Source organism: Corvus cornix, chromosome 5 (assembly GCF_000738735.6).
Source record: "Corvus cornix cornix isolate S_Up_H32 chromosome 5, ASM73873v5, whole genome shotgun sequence".
NCBI classification, from domain to species: Eukaryota; Metazoa; Chordata; class Aves; order Passeriformes; family Corvidae; genus Corvus; species Corvus cornix.
Genome location: NC_046335.1, coordinates 56,093,166 through 56,118,953, shown reverse-complemented (window position 1 = coordinate 56,118,953; position 25,788 = coordinate 56,093,166). Strand labels below are relative to the sequence as shown.

The window sequence follows — 25,788 nt, the reverse complement described above, 5'->3', positions numbered from 1 at the left end:
AAGAAAGTATTAACTGGATGCAAACAGGAGAGAATACAGTGTTTCTGACATTTGTCCCTACAGCACTGTTCATGTAAAGAACACCTGACAGGATCAGTATCTTGGACTTATTGATTAGCTCTGTTGTGAACTGTGGGTCTGACACAGCCAAACACCTGAGTGAACTTGGTTCCTGAGAGCAGTGTAATCCTGCAAGTATCCCTCAGTATCTATCAATGTGCTGTGCATTACTGCTTGTCCTGAATTCCTTGATCCTGGAGCTGCCTGGGCTTGCCCAGGCTTTGCTACAGAGCTCCTTCGATAATACCCTGCATATTTTACTGTGTGTAAGAACAGGTCTTTGCCTATTTTCTTGAATGAAATTGAAGGGCTGGTGTTTTCAAAGAAACTCAGCTTACATGTTCTTCTCCTGTCTAGAAACCAACTGGAGCATATTTGAGTTCTCTCAGCAGCCCACTGCCTTGGGAAGGAGAGGAGTATTTGAAACCAGAACTAGAAGATGATCTCCTGCTTCAGTTTGGTAAATAACTGCTTCAGTATGACTCCTGCTTTGTGGGACAAATGTGGTATTGTCAGAGTTCATGTCATGTGAAGCCTTGTCACTGTTACTCAAGTGATTTATGTACCTGAGAAAGGCCACATACTAATTATATCTAATTTAATTATATCTAAACCAAATACGTCTTCTGGAAATAATCAAACACTGGTATTTAAGAGAGCTTGAATTCTGGATTTATTTGCCTTAACTTAGAGCTAGCTTCTAGGATATTTGCTTTTTCTGCCTAGTCTTGTGTTCTGTAGTTAGTCCTGTCAATTTCAGTTGTTCCTTTTTGTAAATCAACCTGCTTGTACAAAACATCCAAAGACAGAAATAGCATTAAATGTTTATGATCTGCTGTGAAGCCATCCATGATTGGTAGGTATTCTTTTTCCTTCTTGTTTCATCAGATATAGAAGATCTTTGTGAACCTGTAAAAGTTTTGCCTTCTAATGGTTTAAATGATACCATGGTGCTCCTTGAACAATTAAAACGTGCGGAATACAGAGCCAGAGCCGCAGAAGCAGCCTTGGCTAGAGCACAAGATGATCTGCAAAAAATGAAGTAAGTGTCTGAATTGAAGTTTTGGGATGTTTTTATTTGATGTGTTTTAGAGTAGATGTTCATGTTCAAAGACCAATAGAAATTGAAAGAAGTAGTAGAATGTAACTATGGAACAAACCTTGTGGTGGGACTGTAGGTTTGACTTGTTTGTTGTAGGTGATTAGTAAATGTCTTGTAGATGGTTAGCAAAAACTGCACAAAACCTGCACAGATTGAAAGAACAAAGTATGCTTAGGATAGCTAAGCAAGCACATGACTCAGAAACAGGTATTTTCCTTCAGACTACTCTTTGTTTTTGAGACACCTTTCTGTTAGTCCTTTAGGTAGGAACTTGAACGCTGAGGATGTACACACTGGAGAAGAGGGAGAGACTGAAAAATTAAATCCAGGACTCCAGATATATTCAGAGTTGGCTTCAAACAATAGTTGTTAGTAGAGTTCAGTCACACTTTGGAGAAACTGGTAGTGAAATTAATAAATCAACTTTTTTCAGCTACTTTTGTTTTCAGTATCAGATGAGGGTTCTGGTGGTAAGAATATTCAGTGCATCACAGTCAGGAATCAGGACATCCTGATTTAGATTAGCAATTTCTAAATCTTGAAGTCTGCAAAATATGGATTGATGATGCTGATGGATAACATGGAAATACAAACTTCATTTAAATCCTCTACAAACATGTCATTTCAAGATCACACTGACTGGGCACTGAGGAACTGAAATGGCATTTAAGAGACTTGGAAAAATAATTCGTGTTCTTTTGTGTGAGAAGTTAATCAGCAAAAAAACTTGTGTTGTAAAATACATTTGAGGGTTTGTTGTACATTTTGACAGTACACACTTGGTGCTACAGGTAACTAAGTGCACCAGAATAAATTCATGTATTCAAATCCTCTCAGCTGTGAACAATTATTTATGCTAAAAATGGTCAGTTTTGTCTTCAGGTGAGTTTGAATTTTGCAAATTGTACTTTATAGCATACAGTGCTTTTCTGGTATCTCTGTGTACATAATGCATTCATTGATCATAAACAGTAAGAATGAAAGAAGTTTGTCACTGTGCTTCAAAAACTTGGGCGTATTTTCTGTGTTTCTTTTTGCCTTCCTTGTGTTCCATTCATTTTCATTTAAAAAAACCCAACCTTCTCAGGTCATCAGTAGCCGTTTCTTTTGAGCTCTCTAAACATCAGTGAGACTTACAGAATTTTGATTTTTTTTGAAGTTAGTCTATCAAGTTATCTGCTCTTGTAAGAGGGAGCCTTTAATTTTTCTTTCTCCATGCAGCCTCTTCAATTCAGCAGGGATTGGTTGGCAGCAGAAATAGCCAGATGTAGATCTGATGAAGCAGCACAGTTTTAAATTATGGACAGATGAGCCAGTTGCATTGTAGTAGTCTAAATGCTGTATTTCAGTGGTTTGTGCTGGAGGTTATTCCACAGAAAGAGATCATCTGCTCTCAGGTAAACCTCTGTGAAAGAAAGACGGTAACAGTTCTATAAATCAGGTCGCCTCTAGCGTTAGATGTAACTTAGAGATGTAAGAGCACAGCTTGTCTATGTTGAGTTTTTTAATCTGTCACCCGTTTAGAGGTGATGGCTTTTGTTTTAACTTGTCTTTTTTCTTGATTAAAAAAGACAGTAGGGCAGCTTTGTCTCTGGAGTTTCTTTGGTGCTTGTGTTGCGTGCATAGGTTAGAGGAACTATTGGCTTAAATAATTTTAAATTAAATCATTTATGTCTCACACGGTGCTTTTACTTAATTGTGTCTCATAGAATCTATTTTATTAAAGTTTAAAATTTTGTCACGTAGATATTTGTATAAAAATAAAAAAAATGCAAAGTACTATAGTAAAGAGCAATATTAAAAATAAGATCCTGACGGTTTCTGTGTAGGCAAACACAGGAAGTTTCTGAAACTGACAAAATTTCAGTACAAAATCCCTTACCATATTCTCTTCCCCATCCAAACTAGCTGAGCAGGGAAGTATTTGAAATGTCAGGAATGAAACAGTATTTTTGGTTTTGTTGTTCCATAAGGAGAGTACTGGTAATGCGACTGTTACCTACAGTTTCTGTATGTGTCGTTCCCATTTAAGAAAGTATGATTGCCATTAAAGGTAAGTGTCAGTGGTCTAGGATGCAACTTTTGTTGCTATTGGACTGTAGACCTTGGAGGAATATTGTCTGGCTGAAGGGTGTTTGCTATTTCACTTCATTGTGGATGTAGTATGATCTGTTTGTTAACATCTAATGGTGTTTTCATTATAAACCCCTTGTGTATTTTGTCATCAAACCTGCTTTGAGGAATGAGAACATGGAATCATGGAATGGTTGGGTTGGAAGGGACCTTAAAGCTCATCCAGTTCCATCTCCCCTGCCGTGGGCAGGAACATCTCTCACTAAACCAGGCTGCTCTGAGCCCTATCCAGCCTGGCCTTGAGCACTTCCAAGGATGGGGCATCCACAGCTTCTCTGGACAACCTGTGCCAGGGCCTCACTGCCCTCACAGTAAAAAATTTCTTCCTAATATCCAGTCTAAACCTACTGGTTTTCTGTTTAAAAGCCATTTGTCCTTGTCCTATCATCCCATGTCCTTGTCCAAAGACCCTCTCCATATTTCTTGTAGCCCTTTTAGGTACTGGAGGGACACAGTGGGGTCACCCTGGAGGCTTCTTTTCTCTAGGCTGAACAATCCCAGCTCTCCCAGCCTTTCTTTATGTGTTGTAGGGAGTGCAAGACCAGGGAGGAGGGAAAATAAGCAGCCTGAAATTAAAGTAATAAATTGAATTTTAAGCTGTTTTCTTTTCACCCAGATGTCTCAGTTTTAAAATGATTTCTTCTACCTTCCAGTAGTCACCCAGTGTTATGTGGGCTGCAGTTCTTGTGCTCTTTGTATCAGAGTCCATATCTGCATTGCACAGCCTGAAACACCTTGACCACTGCAGTGCTGGCTTTTGTACCAGCAAGTGCAAAATAGATAATTCTGCCTTAAAAATAGAAACTACTCCCCACTATTTCACTGCTAATAGTTGCTTGCTGTAAGCAGAAAGCAGGGCTTGCAGGAGGGTGCTGGAGGGAGTGCGGAGGTGCAGCAGCCCCGAGGAGCCTGCAGAGGGAGGATGTGCACACCCAAAGCTGGTCCCATTGTTGCCAAAGCCCCGGGCAGCCTGGATTCCTTCCCTCTCCCAAGCCCTTTCTCCCCCCTGGCCAGCCTGCTTTTCATGGTCCCATAAACACATCTCAAGGGTATATTTCAATTGATTACAGACAATTTGCTCAGGATTTTGTGATGAACACAGATGTCAGGAGCAGCTTGTCATCCAGCGCCATTGCAGACCTTCAGGAGGACGAGGATGGCGTTTACTTCAGCTCCTATGGGCATTATGGGATACACGAAGAGATGCTAAAGGTTAGAAAGTCATCTCCACTGCATCTTAGTAGGACTAAAGAGGAGAGGTGCAATGAAGTGGGCTGTGTGCCTGTAAATGTACTGCAGAGCAGCTGCATTTTTAACCCTTTCTGTCCAGGAGAGCTTTTTGGTGGCAGTTGAACTGAGAGATCTTTTTTCAGTTTTATTTCCTTTGTATAAATTTTCTTTACAGGAAGCATTAGGAACATAAAATCATTTATAGTTATGCTTGATATTACAATACCTGTACCACAGCTCTACTTTGCCAAAAGTAGCTTTTTCCTGTTTGTTTAAAACATGAAGGATAAAACATAGTACAGACAGTGAATATTTTTCTTTAGTTTTATATTTTCCTCACAATTTAAATTTGTTAGGCAAGACCATTTCTCAAATATTGCGGTTTTCTCTTGCACTGGGTAAACAGAAATTGTTACTTGTGCACAGTTCAGTGTATTAATAACGTGACATTGAGCAGCTGGAACAGTACGCTCCTTTTATATGCTAAAGATGAAAAAAAAATGATGCTTAAAACTTCTCAAAGGCAAACCTATGCATGCCCTTTTAACTTTAAAGTAAGAAAAAACAAGCACAAAGCCCAACAGCTTCAAATTAACTTGTAAATTAAAATCTCTTAATGCTTCCTTTCAGAGAAAATGTCACAGTTGTGAAAGTTATGAGCAGTTCTATCATTTTAAGGCATAAATAAATAAAATTCCTGTCTAACGTAGAGTAGAATACAGAGTTGTGAAGTGACTTTGTCCCTGCAGCTAGCATATAAAGCTTTCAGCTTTGTAAATCATTTAGTGGCCCCAGTGCAGAAATACACATGAATCTGTGTTAAGAATAGTGTGAGTGTGAGGTTAATATTAAGGGGAGGGGATTTTACAGAAGCACAGAAATGGCTGCAGAAGTAGAAGAATGTTTTCCAAAACATATGGTTATAAAAATACAACTGAAGTCTTGAAGATAAATAAAAATGATAGGTGTTTGGTTTTGCAGCTGTATAAAGCTGTCATTTGACATGATGTAGGCTATAGGATGAGGAAGCCTTTCTGCTGGCTAATAAAGTTTACAATAAATCTGCATCTCTGCATGAGGAAATTGGTACAAAATTGCATTTTACTGATTTCAGGGTATGTTTGTCAGAATGCTTTTAAGAAGACTTTTGACTTTTCAAAACATAGGAAAACGATTGTTTTTATTCTGTGCACATTGAAATTTTTTCTTTTTGCTAGGCATTCACTATGATTTTTTTTTCCTGTTTACCATATTTACATAAATATAGTGGCTTACTACATGAACATTTTATAGAAAGCAGTCTTGCTGTCTGAATTGTAAGCCCATTTCTGAAACTGTTCAGTCTCAAAACCTTTTTTTTTCCTTATGCCTGGTAGTGGTAGAGACAGAGTTTCAATTTTGGGGTTTTTTCTGCAAATACTTCAGAGGTGGAGCAAGAATATTGTTACTTCACAGTGGTCAAGTGACTGGTGTTTCCTTTTTTCTACCTTTTTGCTTGAGAATTTCGTGGATGACATCTTAATAAATTTTTTTATTAAATATAATAAATTATTTTTAAATGATATTTTTAAAAATTAAAAATAAATATAATAAACCAAGAAATCATCACGTGGAGGTGTTGAGTAGGAGAAGGGGACTGATGAATAGACACCTGAAGTGCTTGGCTGTGGCTACAACTGCAATCAGTTGGGGCAGTGCTGACGCAATGTGAGGGGCAGAATGCAAGGCTGAAAGCTTTCCAGCTGGCTGCTTTCTCAATTGATTATTTATTTTTGAACTTTTTTGGTCCTTTCAGCAAATCCTATTATATACTGCAGTAGAGGTGAAGTACTAAAAATAGTTGCTCTGAATATAATACCATAGCAAATGCAATATGGTTTTAAAGGATCGGGGTTTCTGTTATTAATATTAATTATGTAGGATTTTAAAGTAGAATTTTCTGAAATAAACCCCAGCTGCTTCTCTGGGTCATGTGTGTGTGATAGTACTTTCACACCTAAAGCTGGATTTTAACATTTTCAAGCCTCAAAATAAATTTTTGTCTCCAGAATTTTTGTTATCATATCCTTTGTTTTCAGTCACTGTTTTCGATCTCGTTCTTTTATCAAAATAGGCTTTGTTCTTTCTCACTGTAGAAAATTTCTGTTTCTCTGTTGTTTCTAGAAATTCTTAACTTGCTGCAGTAGAAAAAGATTAGATTCAATAGAAGCACTGGGATTTTATACTTCAGCATTATTTGCTCTAGACAAAAAATTGCTGAAATTTTTTTTTACATTTTCTGCAACACTTGAACTGCAACAGCAACTCCAAAACCTGTATTTGGCTGTCAATTTGTGGACCTGCTGATGCATGTTAAGAGAATCAATGTTTTAATAGATTACCTTGCTGGTAAACCGAGCTATGCTGCTGGCTTTGATATACTAAGTACCATATATGTTTTGTTCTATGCTTGAAAATATTCCAGCTTCTCTGGCCCTGTTGTCTTTCAGTCAAACTTACACTGTGTTGGACTTTCATAAAATGGGCTGTACAGCTTTAACTACTAGCTTGTCATCAGATTGCAAATTTGCAGCTTGTTCAGAAATAAAAACAATTTGATGCTGAACTTTTTTTTTTGAAGAAATCTCAGTGTCACAGGGGTGTCAGAGAACAAAATATGATACAAAACATTTTATGAGCTTGTGATTCAAATTTTCACCATTGTATGGGGGTTTCTATGTAAAGTTGGTATAGTATTCTCATTCTGTTACTGCTGTTCCTGGATAATGATGAACAGGTATTAAGAACTTTGAAACATTGAAAAAAAAAATAGCAGAATCAGGAAACCACAAAATAGTTTCTTATTTTTCCTCCAGCTGAGGCAACTGGCTTCATTTGCCACAGTAAATTCTGAAATATTATCATATGGAAGTGTCACAATTGCAGGGGCCATGTAAGTACAGTATGCACAAAACATCCTTAGGCCAAGTTAAAAAGCAAGGTGTTCAGCATTTTTGAGTTTTATGCTGTACCTAGTAGAAAAAGTGAACCCTCTTTGTTCTTTGACTAATAGGATAAAGTCCGTACAGAGAGCTATCGTGACTTCATCTATCAAAACCCACGTATCTTCAAGGACAAGGTGGGTAAAACTGCTCAGAAGATACAGTAATTTCTGTGGTTTATTTTGTCTCAAGTGGTAGAAAACCTGCAGGTTAGCTACTCTGTAGCTCTGGGAATGGAGAGTTGCAGTGCCAGGATTTGATTTAATGTGCTCTGGCTTTATTAGGTGGTGGAGAGCTGTTGAGCTGCTGGAGGGTGCAGCATGCTGATAAGAGCAGTGGTGATCTCTATTGTCATTGTGCTGTGTGCCATGGCGGGGGGTTCATTAATTATCTTGGTGGGGTGAAGTTGGGCCTCTCTTGTGGAGGATATTAGGTGGAATCTCTCTGAGGGCTCTTTACCAGGATTAAGTGAATTTCTGTGTATGCCTGATACAGTAAAAATGTCCTGGAAGCCCAGGAAAGAATTCATATGTAACTGATTTTTTTGAATTAGTGCTGTTTTGTGTCTCCAGACTGGGCTGTTATTATTACAGGGCTTGGAACTGTGAGCTGGTATTTCAGTTGCAGTGAGGAGGGATTTCACTAGGATTTTACAGTAGTTATGACCCCTGTACAGTAATGATCCTCTTCTTGTCTTTTGTATTTCTGCTGTCTGTTTCTGATGAGTTCATTGTGTTTTGAGTTCACAGAACTGTAGGATGGTTTGAGTTGGAAGGGGCCTGCAGGATCATCCAGTTCCAACCCTTCTGGCCTGGGCAGGGACACCTTCCACTAGATTAAAGTTGCTCAGAGCCTCATCCAGCCTGGCTTTGAATGTTTTTTTTCAGGGATGGGGCATTCACACCTTGTCTAGGCAACCTGTGCTGGGGCGTCACCACCCTCACAGGGAAGAATTTTTTCCTAGTATCCTATCTAAGCCTACTCTCTTTCATTTAAATCCATTCCCTCTTGTTCTGTCACTCCAGGCCCTTGTAAAGAGTCTCTCTTCATCTTTCTTTTAGGTTCCTTTTAGATACTGGAAGGCCACAATTAGGTCACCACAAAGCCTTTTCCAGGCTGAACAATCCCAATCCTCTCAGCCTTTCTTGGTAGGAAAGGTGGGAGAGATACAGTTCTGTCCTGGCAGGAAGTATTTCAGTGTTTGATAATGCCTGTTTTTTGTATGTTCTACCTCAGTTTTCAATTGGCAACTACAGCAGGAAAAAAAAATAGGAAATAGTTTTCTTCCCTTTTTTGCCTGAATTCATGTCATAAGCCTGTTTCTACTAAACATTTCTACACCCTTTGATTATAGTGAGAGAACAAGCAAAAGTGTTCTAGAATTATGCCGCCAGCTGCCTAAAGGATGCAGGTGAGTGCGTAGGTGGGCAGCTCATCTAACAAAGCAGAAAGATCAATAAAGGAAAGAAAACTTCCCGGAGAGAAATTTAGTTTCACAGATGCCCCTAAAATTGATAACTGCAGGTTTTCACAGGGTAAGACTGATCTGAAGTTACACAAAATGTGAGGCCTTGTGGAACAGTAATTTTTCATGATTGATAGTGTTTCTCCTGTGCTGTATGGACACGCTGGGAACATTCAAAGCAAAAAGTAGATTAGCTGTTAGAGTCGATGTTGCTTCAGCCCCAGGAGTAGATACACATGCTCAGGAAACGGCTTAGACAGTGTGTGCACTTACTCTGTGTAAAAACATTCAACTTCTCTGAAGAAAATCTCAGTTATTGCAACATCTGCAAACTGATTTCTGAACATGGTTTTTGCAGCAGTTTCTCAATCAAGGTTACCTCAAATTCATGGTGTATCCAAACTCGTCATGGTGTGTTGAGGTTGAACTGAAAGGCAGATTCTCAGTTGCGTTGATTTCCCAGTATCCCCCATCCATGTGACCAGTGCCTTGCTTAACTTCCGTGTCTGGCCAAATGATGTAACTCTCTTGGTACACTGATATGGAGAATATATGGAGTTTTCTGCAGAAATCTGGCTTTGAAGTGACATCTGTTACACACTTCTGCTGAAGGAGCTGTGTAAGATACTTTGCTTGACTTAATGTATTGTATAATGCTTTCAGAACCATACTAATGAGTGAAAATTCCAACTTAAAGGCTGTTTTCCCTTCAATTTTAATTACAATTAAAAAAAAAAGAAAAAGTCTGATTCTGTATTTCCTGGAACTCTCCTATGGTATTCCTCCCTAGAAAACACATGGTGCTGCTGATGCTTGGTTTTTTCTGAATGGAGAATTGTGAGGTAGTTCGGGAGAAGCTTTTTCAAAGAGCTGAATTTGTATATCCACTTTTGATGCGAGTCTGCATCCTAACCTTTAGGATACTAAAGAGGTGTGATTGCATGGTGATAGATGATAACAGAGTATCTAGGATCGTTTATTGTGCATATTGTATTCGGAGCCAGCCAATTTGTTTGTTCTCTGTCAGCTTTCAAAATAAATTATTAAAACTTGAATGAATCCTTCTTGCTGCCTTTGTTTTCAACCTGTCAAATGTATTTGAGATAAGAATGGGACAATTCAGGTTACCTGACAGGAGTAATGAAGGTGGATGTACTCAGTAAAAGGAAATGTGGTCCATTTTACAATGAAATTATTTTTAGGTGGAAAAATAACTGTTTAGTAAAGCATGTTGCCATACTTAGTTTTTGTTGAAGGACTGAAGTCTGAGGCAAGCATCAATGCCATATTCAGGGAATAAAATGTGCTTTTAAACCACTGTGCTACTAAGAGTTCATTGATGAAATTAATTTAATTGGCCAAAGTCCCTGGCCTCCTGTTTTTCTGAGTTTAAAGTAATTTTTTCTGTCACTGAAAGTAGGATATCAGTTTTGATTGGACTGCAGAGGAGGATGTGAAGCTGCCATGTGTTATGGTGCAGTCAAATCACCAGTCCAGCTGCTCCAGGTCTTTGGTGAGAGGCCATATGTGATCACTGCAAGAATGCGTGAGCTATAGACCCTTGTCCTTAGGCTAATTGGTGATCACTCTGCTTGTCTTTCCCTTCCTCACACCTATTCCAGCTTGTATATTTTCTCTCCAGTGCCTCTTTCTCCACCCCATCCCCTGCCTAAGGGTAGATGAGTTCCATCTGGGTTTTTAAGTGACCAGGGCATCTGTCCAAAGTGGTGTCTGTTTTGATTTTTTTCCAATTTGTGGTGATTGCTCTCTTTCATGCAACTGTACATCAAGATCATTCTTTCACAGTGGTTTATTTTTGGCTGTGGCTTCCAGCTGTCATGGCTCAGTAATTTTGTTAACTACCATAGGTGAAATGTTAGAATAGGTGATGTTGGGGGGTGTGAGATGTCAGCAGCTGGAAGAATATTGATTTTTATTTTCTGTTCCTGTCTCCAGCAGATTCAACTTAGGGATTTCTGTAGCCATAGCATGTTCTCATGTAACTTCTGAGTTGTAGAGTTGACTCCTTTTGAAACATAACTGCAAAAGAGTTGCAGGTGGAACAAGTAACTCTATCCACAACTTCCCTTCTCTCTGCACAAGCTGCTGTAAAAAGTCATCGTACTGATGCTTTTTAGTCTGTTTCCAGGTTGTAAATGGCTCTACCAAGACAGGTGGCAGTCAGTTCTTCAGTCATTGCTTCCCAGACCGCCACAGCAGAAGCTCCTTTACACTGCACTGCTAGGGATAAACAGCTGGTTTCATTCATGCTGGCTCCAGGATCGTTGTTCTGTGTCCTTCATCAGAATGTATAAAATTGTATGCAAGGAAGACAAGCAGACCTGAGGTGCAGAGCACTCCAACATTCTCTTTGCTGTTCTTTGTCAGGTGAAATGCAAGGTTTTGTTGGGCCAAAGCAAGAATGATCAGTAGCTTATAAGCTGGAAAGTGTATCAGCAGCAGGGTGCATTATTGCCTTGAAATATTTTGTAAAATGGGGTTATAGATCTCAAATGTGGGATTGATTACTGAGGGATTTGATACCTTCTTTGGAAAAATGTTTAATGTAATGAAAGCTGTGAGGGTAGGTTTTACAGCACTGTGTGCTCTGAGGAGAAGAGACAGTGAAATCAGTTTTCCTTTCTAATAAATTCTTGCTATGACTGGTAATTCTGACTCAGTATTCTTGTCAACTTCAGTTGTACTTAAGTTGTATTTACTCTCCTATTTAGGGCTTACGTATGGGAAAGGCAGTCTGTTTTTACAGTTCTGATTCTGTTCACGGTTAAATGCTGTACCTGATATGAGTGCTTAGGAAACTTGTTTTGATTTTCAGACTTCAGCACATTTTTTGGCTTAGTGCTTAGGGTTTTTTAATGCCGTTAGTAAAGCTTAGCTATATTAGATAGGAGTCTAACAATAAGACCACTGATGATCTGGCCAATTCAGTAAAATACACCCTCAGAATGTCTAGAGATGCCTTTCAGCCCCCGTAATTCTGTGGAAACATCAAGCCTGGAACTCAGCTTAAAAATCTACTGTAACACATTCATTGTGTTTTTAGCTGTTGAGAAGTTTCCAGCCCTTAGAAGAAATACACTGTTATGATAGCAAGGCCTGGAAAAGGCTACTTGGTGAAATCTCTCTTGATGAAGCTTAAAACTGCTGGCAGCTCAACTCTACTTACTAATAAATTCAATACTCTTTTCTTAGTTGCTTCACATTTTTTCAGTCTCCTGTAGTAGCTAATATGTGATATACAAAAACCCAGGGATTTTCATGGATCTTACTGGGCTGAGTGTACTTTTTGCAGCTCTAGTGGTGAAATTTACTCTTTCATGAAAACTCTAGGGATTCCATCTTAACTGGATTTTTTTAGCTCTATTTTGATTATAAATAGTATTAGACAGAAAGTATTTCTAGGTGTTAAACTGTGCCAGTGACCATTTTAAAAATTAGTCATCTTGAGCCATAGCTGTTTTGAGGCACTGTGGCCATGTCTGGCAGAGAATTCCTAAATAAAGTTTCTGAATAGACTGTTAATTAAAATCTGCAGCTAGAATATGTTTCTCCAGTGCCAGTGCTAAGTTCAATTATCAGTGATTCAATGATTAAAATTGCTCAGGCTATAATTTCCTTTTTCTCCTGTTTGTGTAACATTTTAGGTGTTTCCCACGTAATTGCTTGCTGTTGTTTCCCATGTGACTGGGTTAATCTGCAGCTGGAGTTAGTGTGCTTCATTGTCTGTCTGGAAAAGGTGGTAGAGTGTGGAGTTAGAACTGCAGTTTGACTTGGATATCTCTGCATGTAACAGCAAGACTTTATTCCTTCTGTTGGAATATGGTATCCATATCTATATGATGTAGAAAGAGGTGTAGAAAAATCATAGCAAGGGAAGTAAGATGGTTTTGCTTTCATTTATTCGTTTCAGGTGGTTTTGGATGTTGGCTGTGGAACTGGAATACTCTCCATGTTTGCTGCCAAAGCAGGCGCGAAGAAGGTGATTGGAGTTGACCAATCTGAAATCATCTATCAGGCCATGGACATCATTAGGTAGGAAAAGTTGTGGTTGTTAGTTTTCTGTTTCTTTCTAGGAATTTTAAATAATTTCTATATTTTGGCTGTGTTACAGAAAATAAAAGCCTTACCCTGTCAGCTGCTCTCCCCTAATTCAGCATTGCTGAAAGTGCATTCTGTCCTCTTCATTAGTGTCAGAACTAGCACTGAACCCTGAGAGACACCTCTGGTACCTGGCTACCAGTTAGGATTTGTACTCCTCCGCTCAACTCTTGAACCTTATGGTATAGACCCATCTCCTGGTTCATTTATCCACTCCACGTGTCACTAATTTGACTAGGGAGAATATGTAGGGAGGCTGAGCATAGGTAAAAAGCAAGCAATGACATCTGAAGACTTGCAAAGGATTTCCTAGGGTGAGGTAGGAGGAGTGTAGGTGTACATGTGCACTGTTGATACCTGAAGCCTGTAGGTTTTTTCATTTAGGTTGATTTTGTAAGAGCAACTGTGAAAAAGAAAATTCAGGTAGATGCTGAAGAATTTGGGAGTGACAGGTTTTTTTTGTGCAAGCTCAAGTGGTACAGAAGTAATGTTGTCTGTGCAGAATTTGTTAGGTACCAGTTACACATTGGTGGTGCAGCACTGCACACTTGGATGCTGTAAAATTATGTTATTATGCTGTAAAATAAATATCTGCTTGGGAAAAGCACCATGTTAAACCTTAAGTGCATTTTGACTAAAATGCTTTTCTAGCACAAGAACTCATTCCTTAAAGAGAACTTTTCCCATGAGTCCCTGACATTTTCAGAATGGTTGCAAATGTGAAATAGTGTTTTATATCTAATGTACTAGATAACAAATTCAGGGCTGTTACAACTTTCAACAAGTGCACAAAGTCCTTTGAGTGTTATTTATACTTAAGGGAGAGTAGAAGTAACAGTCAATATGTATTATCTTTGGGGAGGAGAAGGGCAGGCCTCTAAGAAAAACAATGAATCAAAGCTCTTAAACTCTTAAGAGTGATGAATTGCCACTTGAAGTACACAGCAAGTCATCAGTAAGGCTGCACATTTATAGGTACCTTCTGCTATAAAAGGTTCAATTCACATTAAAGTCTCCAGTTCACATCAAAACAATTTATATTTGTCTGGTTAAACCTACTTTTGCTAAAGGAATAAAGCTGACAATGTTGCAGTGGAGTAACAAATATTTATTGGAATACTAAACAACTCTGTAGCTTAAAAAATGACTGCTGGGGCGTGCTTCCACCTGTGGCTCAAGTATGTGCTCAAGAGCTTTTGTCCCTCCCAGAATTCAGGTTAATTTCTAGCATGCTAATTACTGGAAACGGTGCAACCCATGTGTGTAAGTAAACCAGAATACATAGCCTGAGTAGCCTTAAAAATAAACTTATTTTACACTAAATTATTGCCTTTTCTTTTTCTTGCTGTGAATAGTCCCTGTAAAATTTCTAGCACAGTGAGTGACTTGATTTTTGTCACTCATCACTGTTAAGCTAGAATAGAAAGTTGAAGCAGACTTCCTAAATAGCATCTCAGTTTTTCCTACAATGTGTAAATTGCCTTGGTTGGTTTGGGGTTTTTTAAACATTATAGTTGAAAACAAGTATGTAGTAAATTAATCCTTTTCCTCTCTGTTGATTTAAATCATGTCCTTGGATGTGGTCGTTTAGAAAGTTATCTTTAGATCTCTTTTAGTCCTTCTTAAATTATTGTTGTGGGTGGTAGCTCTTTAACATTTCTCACTTTGAACTTCTGGTTCAAATGCTCTAACTTCTGTTTAGAGCATTAAATAGGATATTAGTAATAAACTGCTGCCTTCTAACAGAAGACTGTCTTGTGTAGAGGATTTAATTGATCTTTACAGCAGCCCATGTGTTCAAGGGGACCTTTGACCCTTTCCTTTCCCTCCCTTCATACTGATCGTTCTTCCATTGTCTTTTAGATGGAATTTTTAATGTCATTACTGGTTTGTATTGAAAACCAGACAGAATGTAAGAGCAAGATATCAGGATAGGGAGGGAAGGGGTAGAGATAAGAACTGCAGTGGGAAGATAAATTTCTGTGGTGAGAATACTTTCCTGTCCTGTCCATAGCCATGGTAATAAAGATAAGTGCAAGAAAGACTAATATAATTTGCCAGGAAGAAAAACAGTACATTTCAAACATTTACACACTTAGTGATTTCACTGTCATGCAGGTCTTGTTTCAAAACGTGTCGTCCTGTCACAGTCCCTCCCTCCTTATGCAGGATGGTTGTGCCATGATGTGCATATGAGGTAGTACCTGATCACTGCAGGTACTGAACATTGCAGATGCTTTTGCCCAAATCACAGTGGGGAGGGTGCCTTTATTGTGAAATAACTGTAGTACTGATTTAGAGGGAAGGTTTGTTCTCGGTGACTTTGCAGCTGGTTTGGTTAAATAAAAAACCAAGTCGTGCAAAACAGCTTTGTAAGGAAGTTAATTTCCATTGCTATCCTGGTGTGGTGAGTAGGCTCTGATTGCTGTGGAGGTCAGAGGAGGAGAAATTGGAATAAGCAGCTTGTAAATGAAGAGGACCAGCAGTTTTAAATTGTCCTCTTCTCTATTTTCCTGGTTTCTGAAGCTTGCACATTTGCATGCATGGCATGTTGGAGGTATACAGATTTATTGTCTGCCATCTTCTCCTGGCACTAAATCTGCTGCAATTTTTAGCTACTTGGAAATGTTCCCCCTGAAATATAACTGAGGAATAGTACATTCCCGTGCTTCTTGATTAGTTAAACCAAAAAGTTTGTGAGGGGAGAAACGTGAAATACAGATGTCAGTATATCTCTCTTGACAGCATAAATTGGAAATAGAAACTAATTTGTTTATGTTTTGACTTGTAGATTAAATAAACTTGAAAACATTATTACATTAGTCAAAGGAAGAATCGAGGAAGTTGATCTGCCTTTGGAAAAAGTGGATGTAATCATATCTGAGTGGATGGTAAGGTGCATGACTATTCTTTTAAAGTTATTTTCAGGAAGAAGATGTGTTTAATTTAATTTGAAAAGTTATTCTATGAGTGATGCTATTTTTTTTAACCAAAGCATCTATCATGCTTCCAACAGTGTCACTGACAATGTTAGAGATGGGATGGCAGTCCTGATTATGTGGTACTTGGACACAATTCCTGATCCCTCTTGTTCAAGCTCTTTCAAGTCAAGCTTCTCTGAGTACAGTTAGGCTGCTGTAGGTGCACCAAATTTCTGTTATGTGGTTGGTTTGCAAATCCAAATAAAGTGCAAATAAAGCACTCAGTCATACTGTTCTGGCTGCTCAGGTGAAAGTAATGGAGAAATATTGTATTAGTCATCTAGCCAGCTCATTCTGATGGGTAAAATACCTTCAGTCTGCAAATTCAGCTAGGGACTGTCCTGACTGTGCAGGAAAGGTGATAAGGAAGGGAGGTGCTGCCTCTGGAAATCTGCAGATACTGGGAGAGCTTGAAAACAGCATTGCTTTTCATTGCTGAGTTTTAGTATAACAGTAAAAACACTGATTTTAAAAGTACAAAATAAGTGTGATGGACAGCAGGAAATGCAGTGTCTGAATGAGCCATCTCCTGGAATCCACTGGGTTTCAGCTGTTGGCCTGTTACCTTTTTCATGTGGTGGCTGATAACTGTTACACACCTGTCCTTGCTACCTGCTGTTAATCCTAATAAAGAAATCCGTGTTGCAAAACCCAGTGCCAGCCTGAGTTTCACAGTGACATAGAAATGCCTGTTCCTATCAAAAATGTGGTAGGAAACTTCTCTTGGAACTTTTTTTTGGTAAACTGCTATTCAGTATGCTCATATCACAGGCCTTCGCACTTTGAAACACAGTTTTTCTTCATGCTAATTCCAGCTGTTGGGACTTAAAAATGCCTTTCTGCCTAAAATTTAAGATCAGTTATGAAAACTTATATTCAAGGTTACTTGTTTCTTTGTGGGGTTTGTTGTTTTTTTTAACAAACTATGGCTATTCTGCTATATACAAGGGCCTTTGGGGGACCACGCTCACTGTGGATCCACACGTATCTACCTGTTTTTCAGGAAAAGATGAAAATAAATTGGTTTGCTTTTTTTTAAATCTTTATTTAATATTACATATATCAATGAACTAGAAATCTGCAGTTTTTCCTCCACTGCTGTAATGTACATTATTTGAAGCATGAGCTTAATTTAGTGTTGAGGTCGCTAGTTTCAAGGATAGTTTAAGCCAATGGCTTAAAACAGTGATTTAAAAATAGCACATTATGGTTGGTGATTTCTGACAGTATGGTGGCCTCACTAGAAATGTAATTATAGTCTTTCAGGGAAACTTCTGATCAGCTGCCTAATACATGCACCAAGATTAATGTTCCCAAAATCATATTTCTCCTCCTGGAGCCCAAGATTTGGTTTTGAAGGGAACCTGGGCAAGTGAGCTGAAGACATGTTGTAAATCAGTGCCTCTAAGGTGAAGTAAAGGATTTCAAAACTCAGCTCTTCTAAGAAATGTTGTATTGAATGTTGCATATTTTTCATTTGTGTGCTAATTTACCTTTTTATGTTGTAGTTACATTGTCATGTGCACTTCACTTAATTAGGTATTATAAATATTTAGGAATGTTAGGATAGTTATAGGTTGCTGCAATACAGAGATAAAGAGGACAATTCTGTGGAAGTAAGATTGATAGCTGGACAGTGTGCACACTGTTCCAACGCTGTTGAGAAAGGAACATTATGTTACCTGTATGCAGATGAAGATTCCTCTTCGTCTCTCTTTCTTGGGTGAATTTGCTTTTTCATTTCCTTCCCTACATGATACAGTGTGAAATCTGTTCTTACTATGTGAATGTAAGTGCTTGGAAATGTTGGAAATACTGTTTCATGAGAGCAAAAAAGAATCAGTATATGTCAGGCCAATTTGTCTCTTTATGTAGAGAATCTGTATGGAATGGCAGAAAAATTCTCATGTTTTGCTTTGTAACAAGAATATGAAAAGTCGCAGTGCAGTTTAGAAAACAAACTACTTTTAGATTAAGTAATGTCAAACCCTTTTGTGGAGCCATAGCTTTGTTTTGCTTGGTACAGAGTGCTGCTTAAGACCAGTACACAATAAGCTTTTTTTTTGCTGTTTAGAGCTGTGTCTGGAACATTAGAAAATTAAAAACAAGTATGAGGCAACAGAGAGGAAAAATACTGCATTCTCCCAGGATTGTTTCTAGATTAGGCTTTCTGAAAAAGCTGTCACATAGAGCAGTGTCTTACAAAAGGTACAGCATTGCATTATGAGCATCTCAGTGTGATGGTTTCTGATGATCATTTACTTAATTGCAGAAGTCACCTATGACTGCCACAAACTGCTTGCTATTCTTCCCTCTCATTTGTAAATTTGTTCCCTTAAATTATGGAAAAATGGGAGAAGCATCTTAAATATTACACAGTGGGCAGGTGTAAGTGAGTGCATGTGTGACTATGTAGAAATTCATATTTCAAATGCATACTTACCATTTTCCAAAATAATATTTTCCCAATTTAAATTCCTCTGGATATGTTTTTTTTCATGCTCCAGGGTTTAGAGGCTGAATGAAGAGCAACTGTCTCTTCAGTGGTTTTATTTAAGCCTGTGGAAGAAATGAGCAATGAACTTGTTTGTAAAGTACTAAATGCAGTTTGAGGCATCTGAAGTACGTGTGTTTGACGATGTTACCATCAGACCCGGACATTGCTGTGATAGTGTTCAACTAAACCCAGTGTGTAAAACACAGAGAGAGGCAGTGGGGGAGGTGTGACGAGCTGTGAGCTCTTCTCTTGCTGTCCAGAAGGCAGGTTGCTGAAGATGGAGGGCCTGTTGGACTTCCAAAGGCCCAGATAAAGCTCTTCAGACTTTCACTCCAAAGACAGCTGGACTTTCTTTTTAGCAAAACTTTGGTGAAGTCTGCAACCTGACACAAGGGATTTCTTGTGTGCTGTGAGCCAGGAGCACAAGGGAGAGCGGGTGGGCTGAAGGACCACTTCACCCAGCAAACCACATTGTCTTGGGAAAGAATACAAGAATGGCTGAGTAATAGCCCATTCTAATAACCAAACAGGTTCTCTAAGGAGAAAGTCTTTCAGTTCTTGGAGAAAGGTTATTTGGATGTAAGAATGTGTGGATTTTATATAAAATACCACTCTTAACCTTGTTTTTGTGGAGGTTTCCCTGTCCAGGATTGTTTGATGGTCTGTATCAGGGCTGCAAGGGCTTCTGGTGCATCATCCTGCTTGCCTGCCTAGAGCTCTGATGTGTGAAACCTTTAAAAACCTTGATTTGTGTAACTAAAAATTTGTTTACTACTACCAGGCTCTAGTATTTTGTTACTTGTCTGCTTGTAATAAGTCACCTACAGATAAATCCCTTATTCAGGCTGTCGACTTACACGCATTCCTGGGCAGGAAGATACAGCATACAAAGGTGACTGTGTTACTGCTCACATACTTAGGCAGGGTAAACTTCATAGGCTGCTTATTGAAAAGATGAGTGCAGAAAGAAACAAAATGTATGTAATGCTTTACTGGAATGTTCTTGCACAGCTGCATCTCTGTGCAGATTTTTTTTGCCATCAGTATTGCTTTTGCATCCTTTCTCTAGTAAAACTATAAAGCTAAAGGTTGCAAGTTTTGTTCACTTGAGAATATCTGCATTTCTTGTTTGTAAAGGGGCTTTACTGTGAGAGACAATTGCCTGAGATGGTTGTCTCAAATGCAGTGTTAGTGTACAACATGTACTCATAAGTTGGGGTTTTTTATGCAGTGCTTTATGGTCCTGAATGTGCAGTAGGGTTTTATACAAGATAAACCTGGAGAAGAGATGGACTGTCAGATTAAAATACACTGAGGATACAACCCGGTACTTGTCTTTCAATCATATCTTTGGTCAGATAGCTAATATTTTCTTTCCTGCTTTTTGTTTTCTTACTTTTTATTTCTTTCTCTTTTTTCAAAATAATTTTGAAATTATGTGAGGATGGGCTGTGAACAGAGGCATTCAGGATCTAGGGAAAAGGACAAGGAAGTGAGCATATCTGAAACACTGGAAACCATCTTTTCTCTCCTTCCTCCTTTCCCCTGTTTCTGTGAGAGATACACAGTTGTTCCCTTGGATGGTTTTTTTTTTGTAAACACCAGTAATGGGTATCACCTTTCTGCTCTTCACATCTTCCCATTTGCTGTTCTCACTTTTGTTTAAGGAAACAACAGGGTGTGCATAATGACAAAGTCAAACTGTGATTCTGAAATTTATGAGCTTGCTTTGTCAGTAATTAATTATTTCCTTTTTTTTCCTTTTTTTAATTAAATCATACATGAGAGATCAGCATGAAGGCAAACTTAGCATGTGGGAGATGGTGCTGTAGCAGAGCATGCTGAAGAATTTATGTGTAGCTGCTGCTTGTCATTTAAATGTGCTGCAGGTTTGGAGGGAATTTTGTTAAATAAAATGTAATTTTTCACGACACTGAGTGGGCCACATCAGTTCTGTGCATTTGTTAATGCCAGAGTAAATTTTGTATTAGAAATCAGAATCTGTTGTCCAATCTGTGTTGCATACCTTCTGTAACTTGTTCTACTCTGTAGGCCAGTGGAAATCTTGTAGTTAGAAATTTCAGTTTAAGAAAATAATGCACTTTTTTATACCCCTGGGGATTAAAAAAGATAAAGTCGACTCTGGGCCAGTGATTTGATAGTTGTTTTTCATCTCATTATATATTCAGTATTGGGGCTTACTGAATCTGGAGAACCAGACCAGGTTCAGTAATGTTATAGAAAATAATAAAATGCATCTTTGATAGCAGGCAGAGGGGAAACACAATGCTTATTCCAGTAGTTAAACATTTCTTCTCAGTTCTATCTTTACACGTTTTTTTTCTGCTGTACCTAAAATTCTGCTAATTCTTGCTGTTGTAAACACACTAATGCCACTTTTTGATGCTTTGAAAGACTTTAAACTCTTTTTCACCACAAAGATTATCATGATAAATACTGAAGCACTAAAGCTAAAAGAACTTGCAATACTTTACATTTTGATCAATTGGTAAAATATTTTTATGTAGCTTTGAATTAAAATGAAAATAAATACAAGAATGCTTTAGTATATTTGCATAATAGGAAAAAATCAACAGGACAGGATATTAAGGCATCAAAGATTTACGAGCCTTTTATAATTCTGTTAGGAATACAGAATACAGATATAAAGGACATATAAGAAAAGTAGCAATATTCACATTCCTGTGGATTCAGTGGGTGTCTCTTTGGGCAGACATGAGGCAGGGCAGGTGTGTGCTTGGACAGAGTTACTCCACAATGCTGTGTACGTCTGTTCCTGTCCAGATCTGTTTACATGGGGCTTTGTTGTTAGCTGGAGAACATTTTGTTTCAGCTTTGCAAATACAAGAAATAAGGATCTTCACGTTCCTTTTGAGAAGGAAATGGCCAGCTTTTTAGTAGGAAATGCATAATGGGACAGCATAAAATTTAAGGTGTTCTGGGCATTTGGGTTGTCTTTAACAGAGAAAGTGTCACCTTTTATGTGCCTTAGTTTAGCCACTATCAAGACTGTACTAATAATATGCAGCTCACAGATTTGTATCCTAGAGATCTCTGCACTGATTGATTTTGAGGGTGTCACTACATGCTTAAGAAAAGATAAATCCTTGACCATTTTTGGGGGCAAAGCAAGAGTCTCCCATAGCATCATGGGGAGAAGGTGTCAGGTGTAATTCTCCTTCCAGAGGGCTCCCCTACAGGTGGGGCAGCAGGCTGGGAAATTGCATTCTAATTTACACTACAGATGAGCACAGCGCACTGAGCAAAATGTGTAAGTTGTAAATGATTCGATTCAGTACCATTGATGCTTTATGTAACTTACAGGAATGCTATAATGAATTGGGAGGTGAGAGAACTGGGACTGGGGAGAGAGCCAACAGTACCAAAGTGGAAAGATCAGGGAAGGGACGGTGAGAATTTTTCTGTGTTTCTCATGAGAGAGTGCCTCCTAGCTCTACTTCTTGCACAGGCTGGCAGCCATAGTTAGTGGGCAGAAAGAAGGAAGTAAAGAGCTGAACCATAAAAATGTCACTTTGTGAGTTACTGACTCTTGCTGGTGAGTAGTGTTAAATATGTCCTAGAGGTTAGTTTTAAAATACTGTGAAAACAACTCATTTTCAGTTAAAGGCATCTAAAAATACTTTTTGTGAGCTAAACATGTTCTATTTTTAAGCGATAGGAATAATAGTATAAAAAACAAAACTGTGGTTCCATGCTGTGCTTTTGGCTTGCTGCGGGCATCGAATTATCCCTGCCTGACGCAACTGGAGCTCCTGGCCTTTTCAGCTGTTAAGCAAAGCTTGCTAACTAACAACCCTATTGCTCACAAAGCAGTAGTCTTCCTTCTGGGACTTATTCTAAGGATGTACAGAAGTTGGGCAGTAAAGTGGAAGAACAGGCAAGACTGGGAAGAAAAGTTTTCAGTGGAGCACTATTACCAGAAGAAACAGGCTGAGAAAAGGACATGGCCATTATTTTCACACTCTGTTCTTGTTGAATACAAATATGTCATGCTTCAGGTTTCTGGGGTTTTCAGTTTTGTTTTTCGTTCTCAAGGCTGCAGATGGTGGCATTTATAAGCAATTCTGAAGTTCAAGTATTTTTTTTAAGATCACTGAGTCCAACCATTTACCCAGCACTTCAACGTCCAGCACTAAACCATGTCCCCAGGTGCCGCATTCACAGGACTCTTAAATCCCTCCAGGGATGGTGACTCCACCACTGTCCTGGGCAAGCCTATTCCAGTGCTTTATAACCATTTCAGTGAAGAAATTTTTCCTAATATCCGATCTGGAACCTCCCTGGTGCAGCTTCCTAGCTTTCCTTTGTTAAATTACTGCTGACTGGGCTTGCAGGACTACAGGTCCGAAGTCTGGACTTCAGTTGTCCATTTTGTTCTTGCCTACTGGCAGTCAGTGTATAAATTAAGCCATGTGGCTAAGCTGTGTTTTAAGCAAATTGAAAATTAGGATGCTAAATGAAAATTCAAAATCTTTGTTAGTATTTGTCTCGATTTGATCTTGTGAGGATGTAGATGAAATATGTTACAGTATTGAGTAACAATGATGCTCAAACTTGGAGGACAGGAAAGGTATAAAATCAGTAAGTAAACTGGAAAACAAAGGGCTGTATATCTCATAAATCTGCAGTTTGTTTAGAAGTAGTTGAGAAAGTGGATGTTCTCTATAAAATGCTAGTTTTATTTAATACTGCTATATGGGTTTTTTTAATGTCTCAAATATTTAAATAAGGAACGCTTCCCTGTTTCAGAAAACGACTCACTGAAGTTTACAATAAAGTTACTCTAAATACCAATAGCAGTATGATTAACCTGCCATAAAATTAATTCCAACACAAAAAAGCCCTATGCAAATCTAGTTCTAACCAGTTTTATCCTGGAAATTTGGCAAGTCTGGGTGCTGCTAAATGATATAGAACACCCAGAGAACCGATGTCTTTGGTACATGATTTATTTCCACCTCTCTTAGTGAGCACTGCCCAGGGTGATACAGGGCACCACCAGGTTGCAAGTATGAAGAAGCAAAGGTGCATACCATTTGGTCTTTCTCTGACAATAGTTTTACTGTTACTTGCAGATCTGAAGGGGAAGGGATTTTTATTATTATTTATTTTTATTTTTCTTGGAACTTCACAGTTATTACTAAAAAATCAATACATGCAGCTTTCCACTTGGTCCGAGTTGAATTCAATGTCTTTTGATGTTGTAGGACCCTTGTTGGGTAATTATTGGTGTAGCTGGCATATTTATTGTCTTTGTGTGCTACATACTTGCAGTTTGGGAAATTAAAGATGATACTTTATATAACAAGTTTTGAAGTGACAGTGCTGTTGTTGAGAAACTCTGGGTGTATGGGCTTAAAATGTTCTTAAACTGTGTTGATAAAGTCCATCTGTAGCAGGACTAAGTAGGCTGCCTAAGAAACACAATGATTTCTAAGTTTTCTTTTCTACAAACAGGGTTACTTCCTTCTCTTCGAGTCAATGCTGGATTCTGTCATCTATGCAAAGGACAAGTACCTTGCACAGGGAGGCTCAGGTTGGTGCTCAATTCTTTTAATAAATTTAGCTCTGGGGGGAAGCTAAATGAACTCGGAGACTTGGAATAAGCTATGCATGGATGAGAAAGTTGCCAGTCTCAGTGAAAAATGTTTCCATTAGTGGGAGCTTCAAGGCATTAATTTACTGTATGGGTAATAGAAGAACATTAGATGGGGTACCAAGGTCTCAAGTTAATGGTGTTTTTAAGAATAGAGGGGGCTATTTATTCTTAAGCACAGACTAAATTTTTCCTCCCTAATTCTTCCCACACATATGGGCATTTGTTTTCCTCTCCTGAAATCCAAGTTTCTGCATAACTAGGAACAGAGGAAAATAAGTTTTACCTTGTAAGATGTGATACTGTTCAAGCAAGCTACTGTGGATTAGAAGAAAAGTGGATAGGGTGTTTTTCTGAAGGAGGGAAATTGTGTGGGGAGGACATAGCTTCAAACACATGAAATAACTAATGGAATTACACTATTACAGTTCAGCATATTTATCCTGATGGTAATATGCTCTTTATTTTTAGGGCTTGAGGGCAGGGTTGTGAGAAAACAAAAGGGTTTGCTTTGAAGTAGAGTTCTTTTGCCCATTTAAGTAACTAAGATAGTGTCGTCTTCAGCAGTGTTTAAATGCCTATAAATATTTATTCCTCTTGTGATGCAGCTTTGTGCACGAGTTCTGCATGTGCTTAATTCCTTTGTCAGTATTGTATTTCATATTGACCTTTTCAATTGTAGTCTTCAGTCTGGGGTTTTTTTCCCCTTTTGTGCTAACCATGCACACAGTTTCACGACACTGACCTAATGATTGGATTAATGACTGTGTCACAGTGCTTGCTGCAGTGCTTCCCTCTGATTGCAGTGAGCTTTTGTATACTACAGAGTGGAGCAGGAAAAATGGGCTTTATGCAGTTGTTCACAAAGCTGAATATACAAGCAAGAGATGTCTTAGAATATTTAGTAGCCACTTGAGCAACGTCACAGAATAAGAGCTTTTTTGTTTTTGGTAATGTAGAATAGTCCAGCTACATCAGGAACACAGGTGTGTGCTCTGTGTAGCTGTATGCTGATAATTTTACACTGCAATACAGTTAAATCCAGGGACAGTAGTTATGTTTAACTACTACTTCCAAAGCCTTCTGAGAAGGGCCAAAAATTTTCAACCTCTGTTTAAACTCTATTGTTGGTAGGTTTGCTATTGGTTTGTAACTCCTAGAGATTCCTTTGAGAGATGGGGTATCCTGGTTCTGCAGTACACTCATCCTTTGGGGTCTGTCAATGGTCTTGGGCACTTCATTGATTCTTGACAAAGCACACAGTGTTGTACAGGCGCTGATAGGATTTTCAGTTCTGTTAACAGTATCATTAAGGCGCTTGCAGTTGCTGCTCCTCTGCCAGCTTGTCCAGCAGGTGAATGGCTGTGCCCTGGGTCCATGAGAAGGGTGCTCAGCAACACAGACTCTTCTGCAGTGTAGCTGAATTGCACATCCAAAGCCACATGAGCCAGAGCTAAGAGTTCACTCTGAGGTGAAGCCTTACCAGAGAAACTCCTGAATCTGCTTTATTTTGTCTAAAGCCACTTGGTACTATTGAGCCCAAGATCATTATTACAGAGAATGTTTGAAACCTGGAAAAAGC

General features: G+C 38.6%; 1 protein-coding gene across 1 annotated transcript in view; it reads left to right on the top strand.

The window, feature by feature from the left end:
- Positions 1-25,788, top strand: part of PRMT3 (protein arginine methyltransferase 3) — a 55,252-nt gene that overhangs the window by 2,687 nt on the left and 26,777 nt on the right. The window contains exons 4-10 of the mRNA XM_010412667.2: positions 418-520; positions 949-1,102; positions 4,366-4,507; positions 7,578-7,643; positions 12,903-13,024; positions 15,882-15,981; positions 24,068-24,146. Coding sequence (XP_010410969.2) covers positions 418-520; positions 949-1,102; positions 4,366-4,507; positions 7,578-7,643; positions 12,903-13,024; positions 15,882-15,981; positions 24,068-24,146 — 766 coding nt within the window. The remainder of the gene's footprint in view (positions 1-417; positions 521-948; positions 1,103-4,365; positions 4,508-7,577; positions 7,644-12,902; positions 13,025-15,881; positions 15,982-24,067; positions 24,147-25,788) is intronic.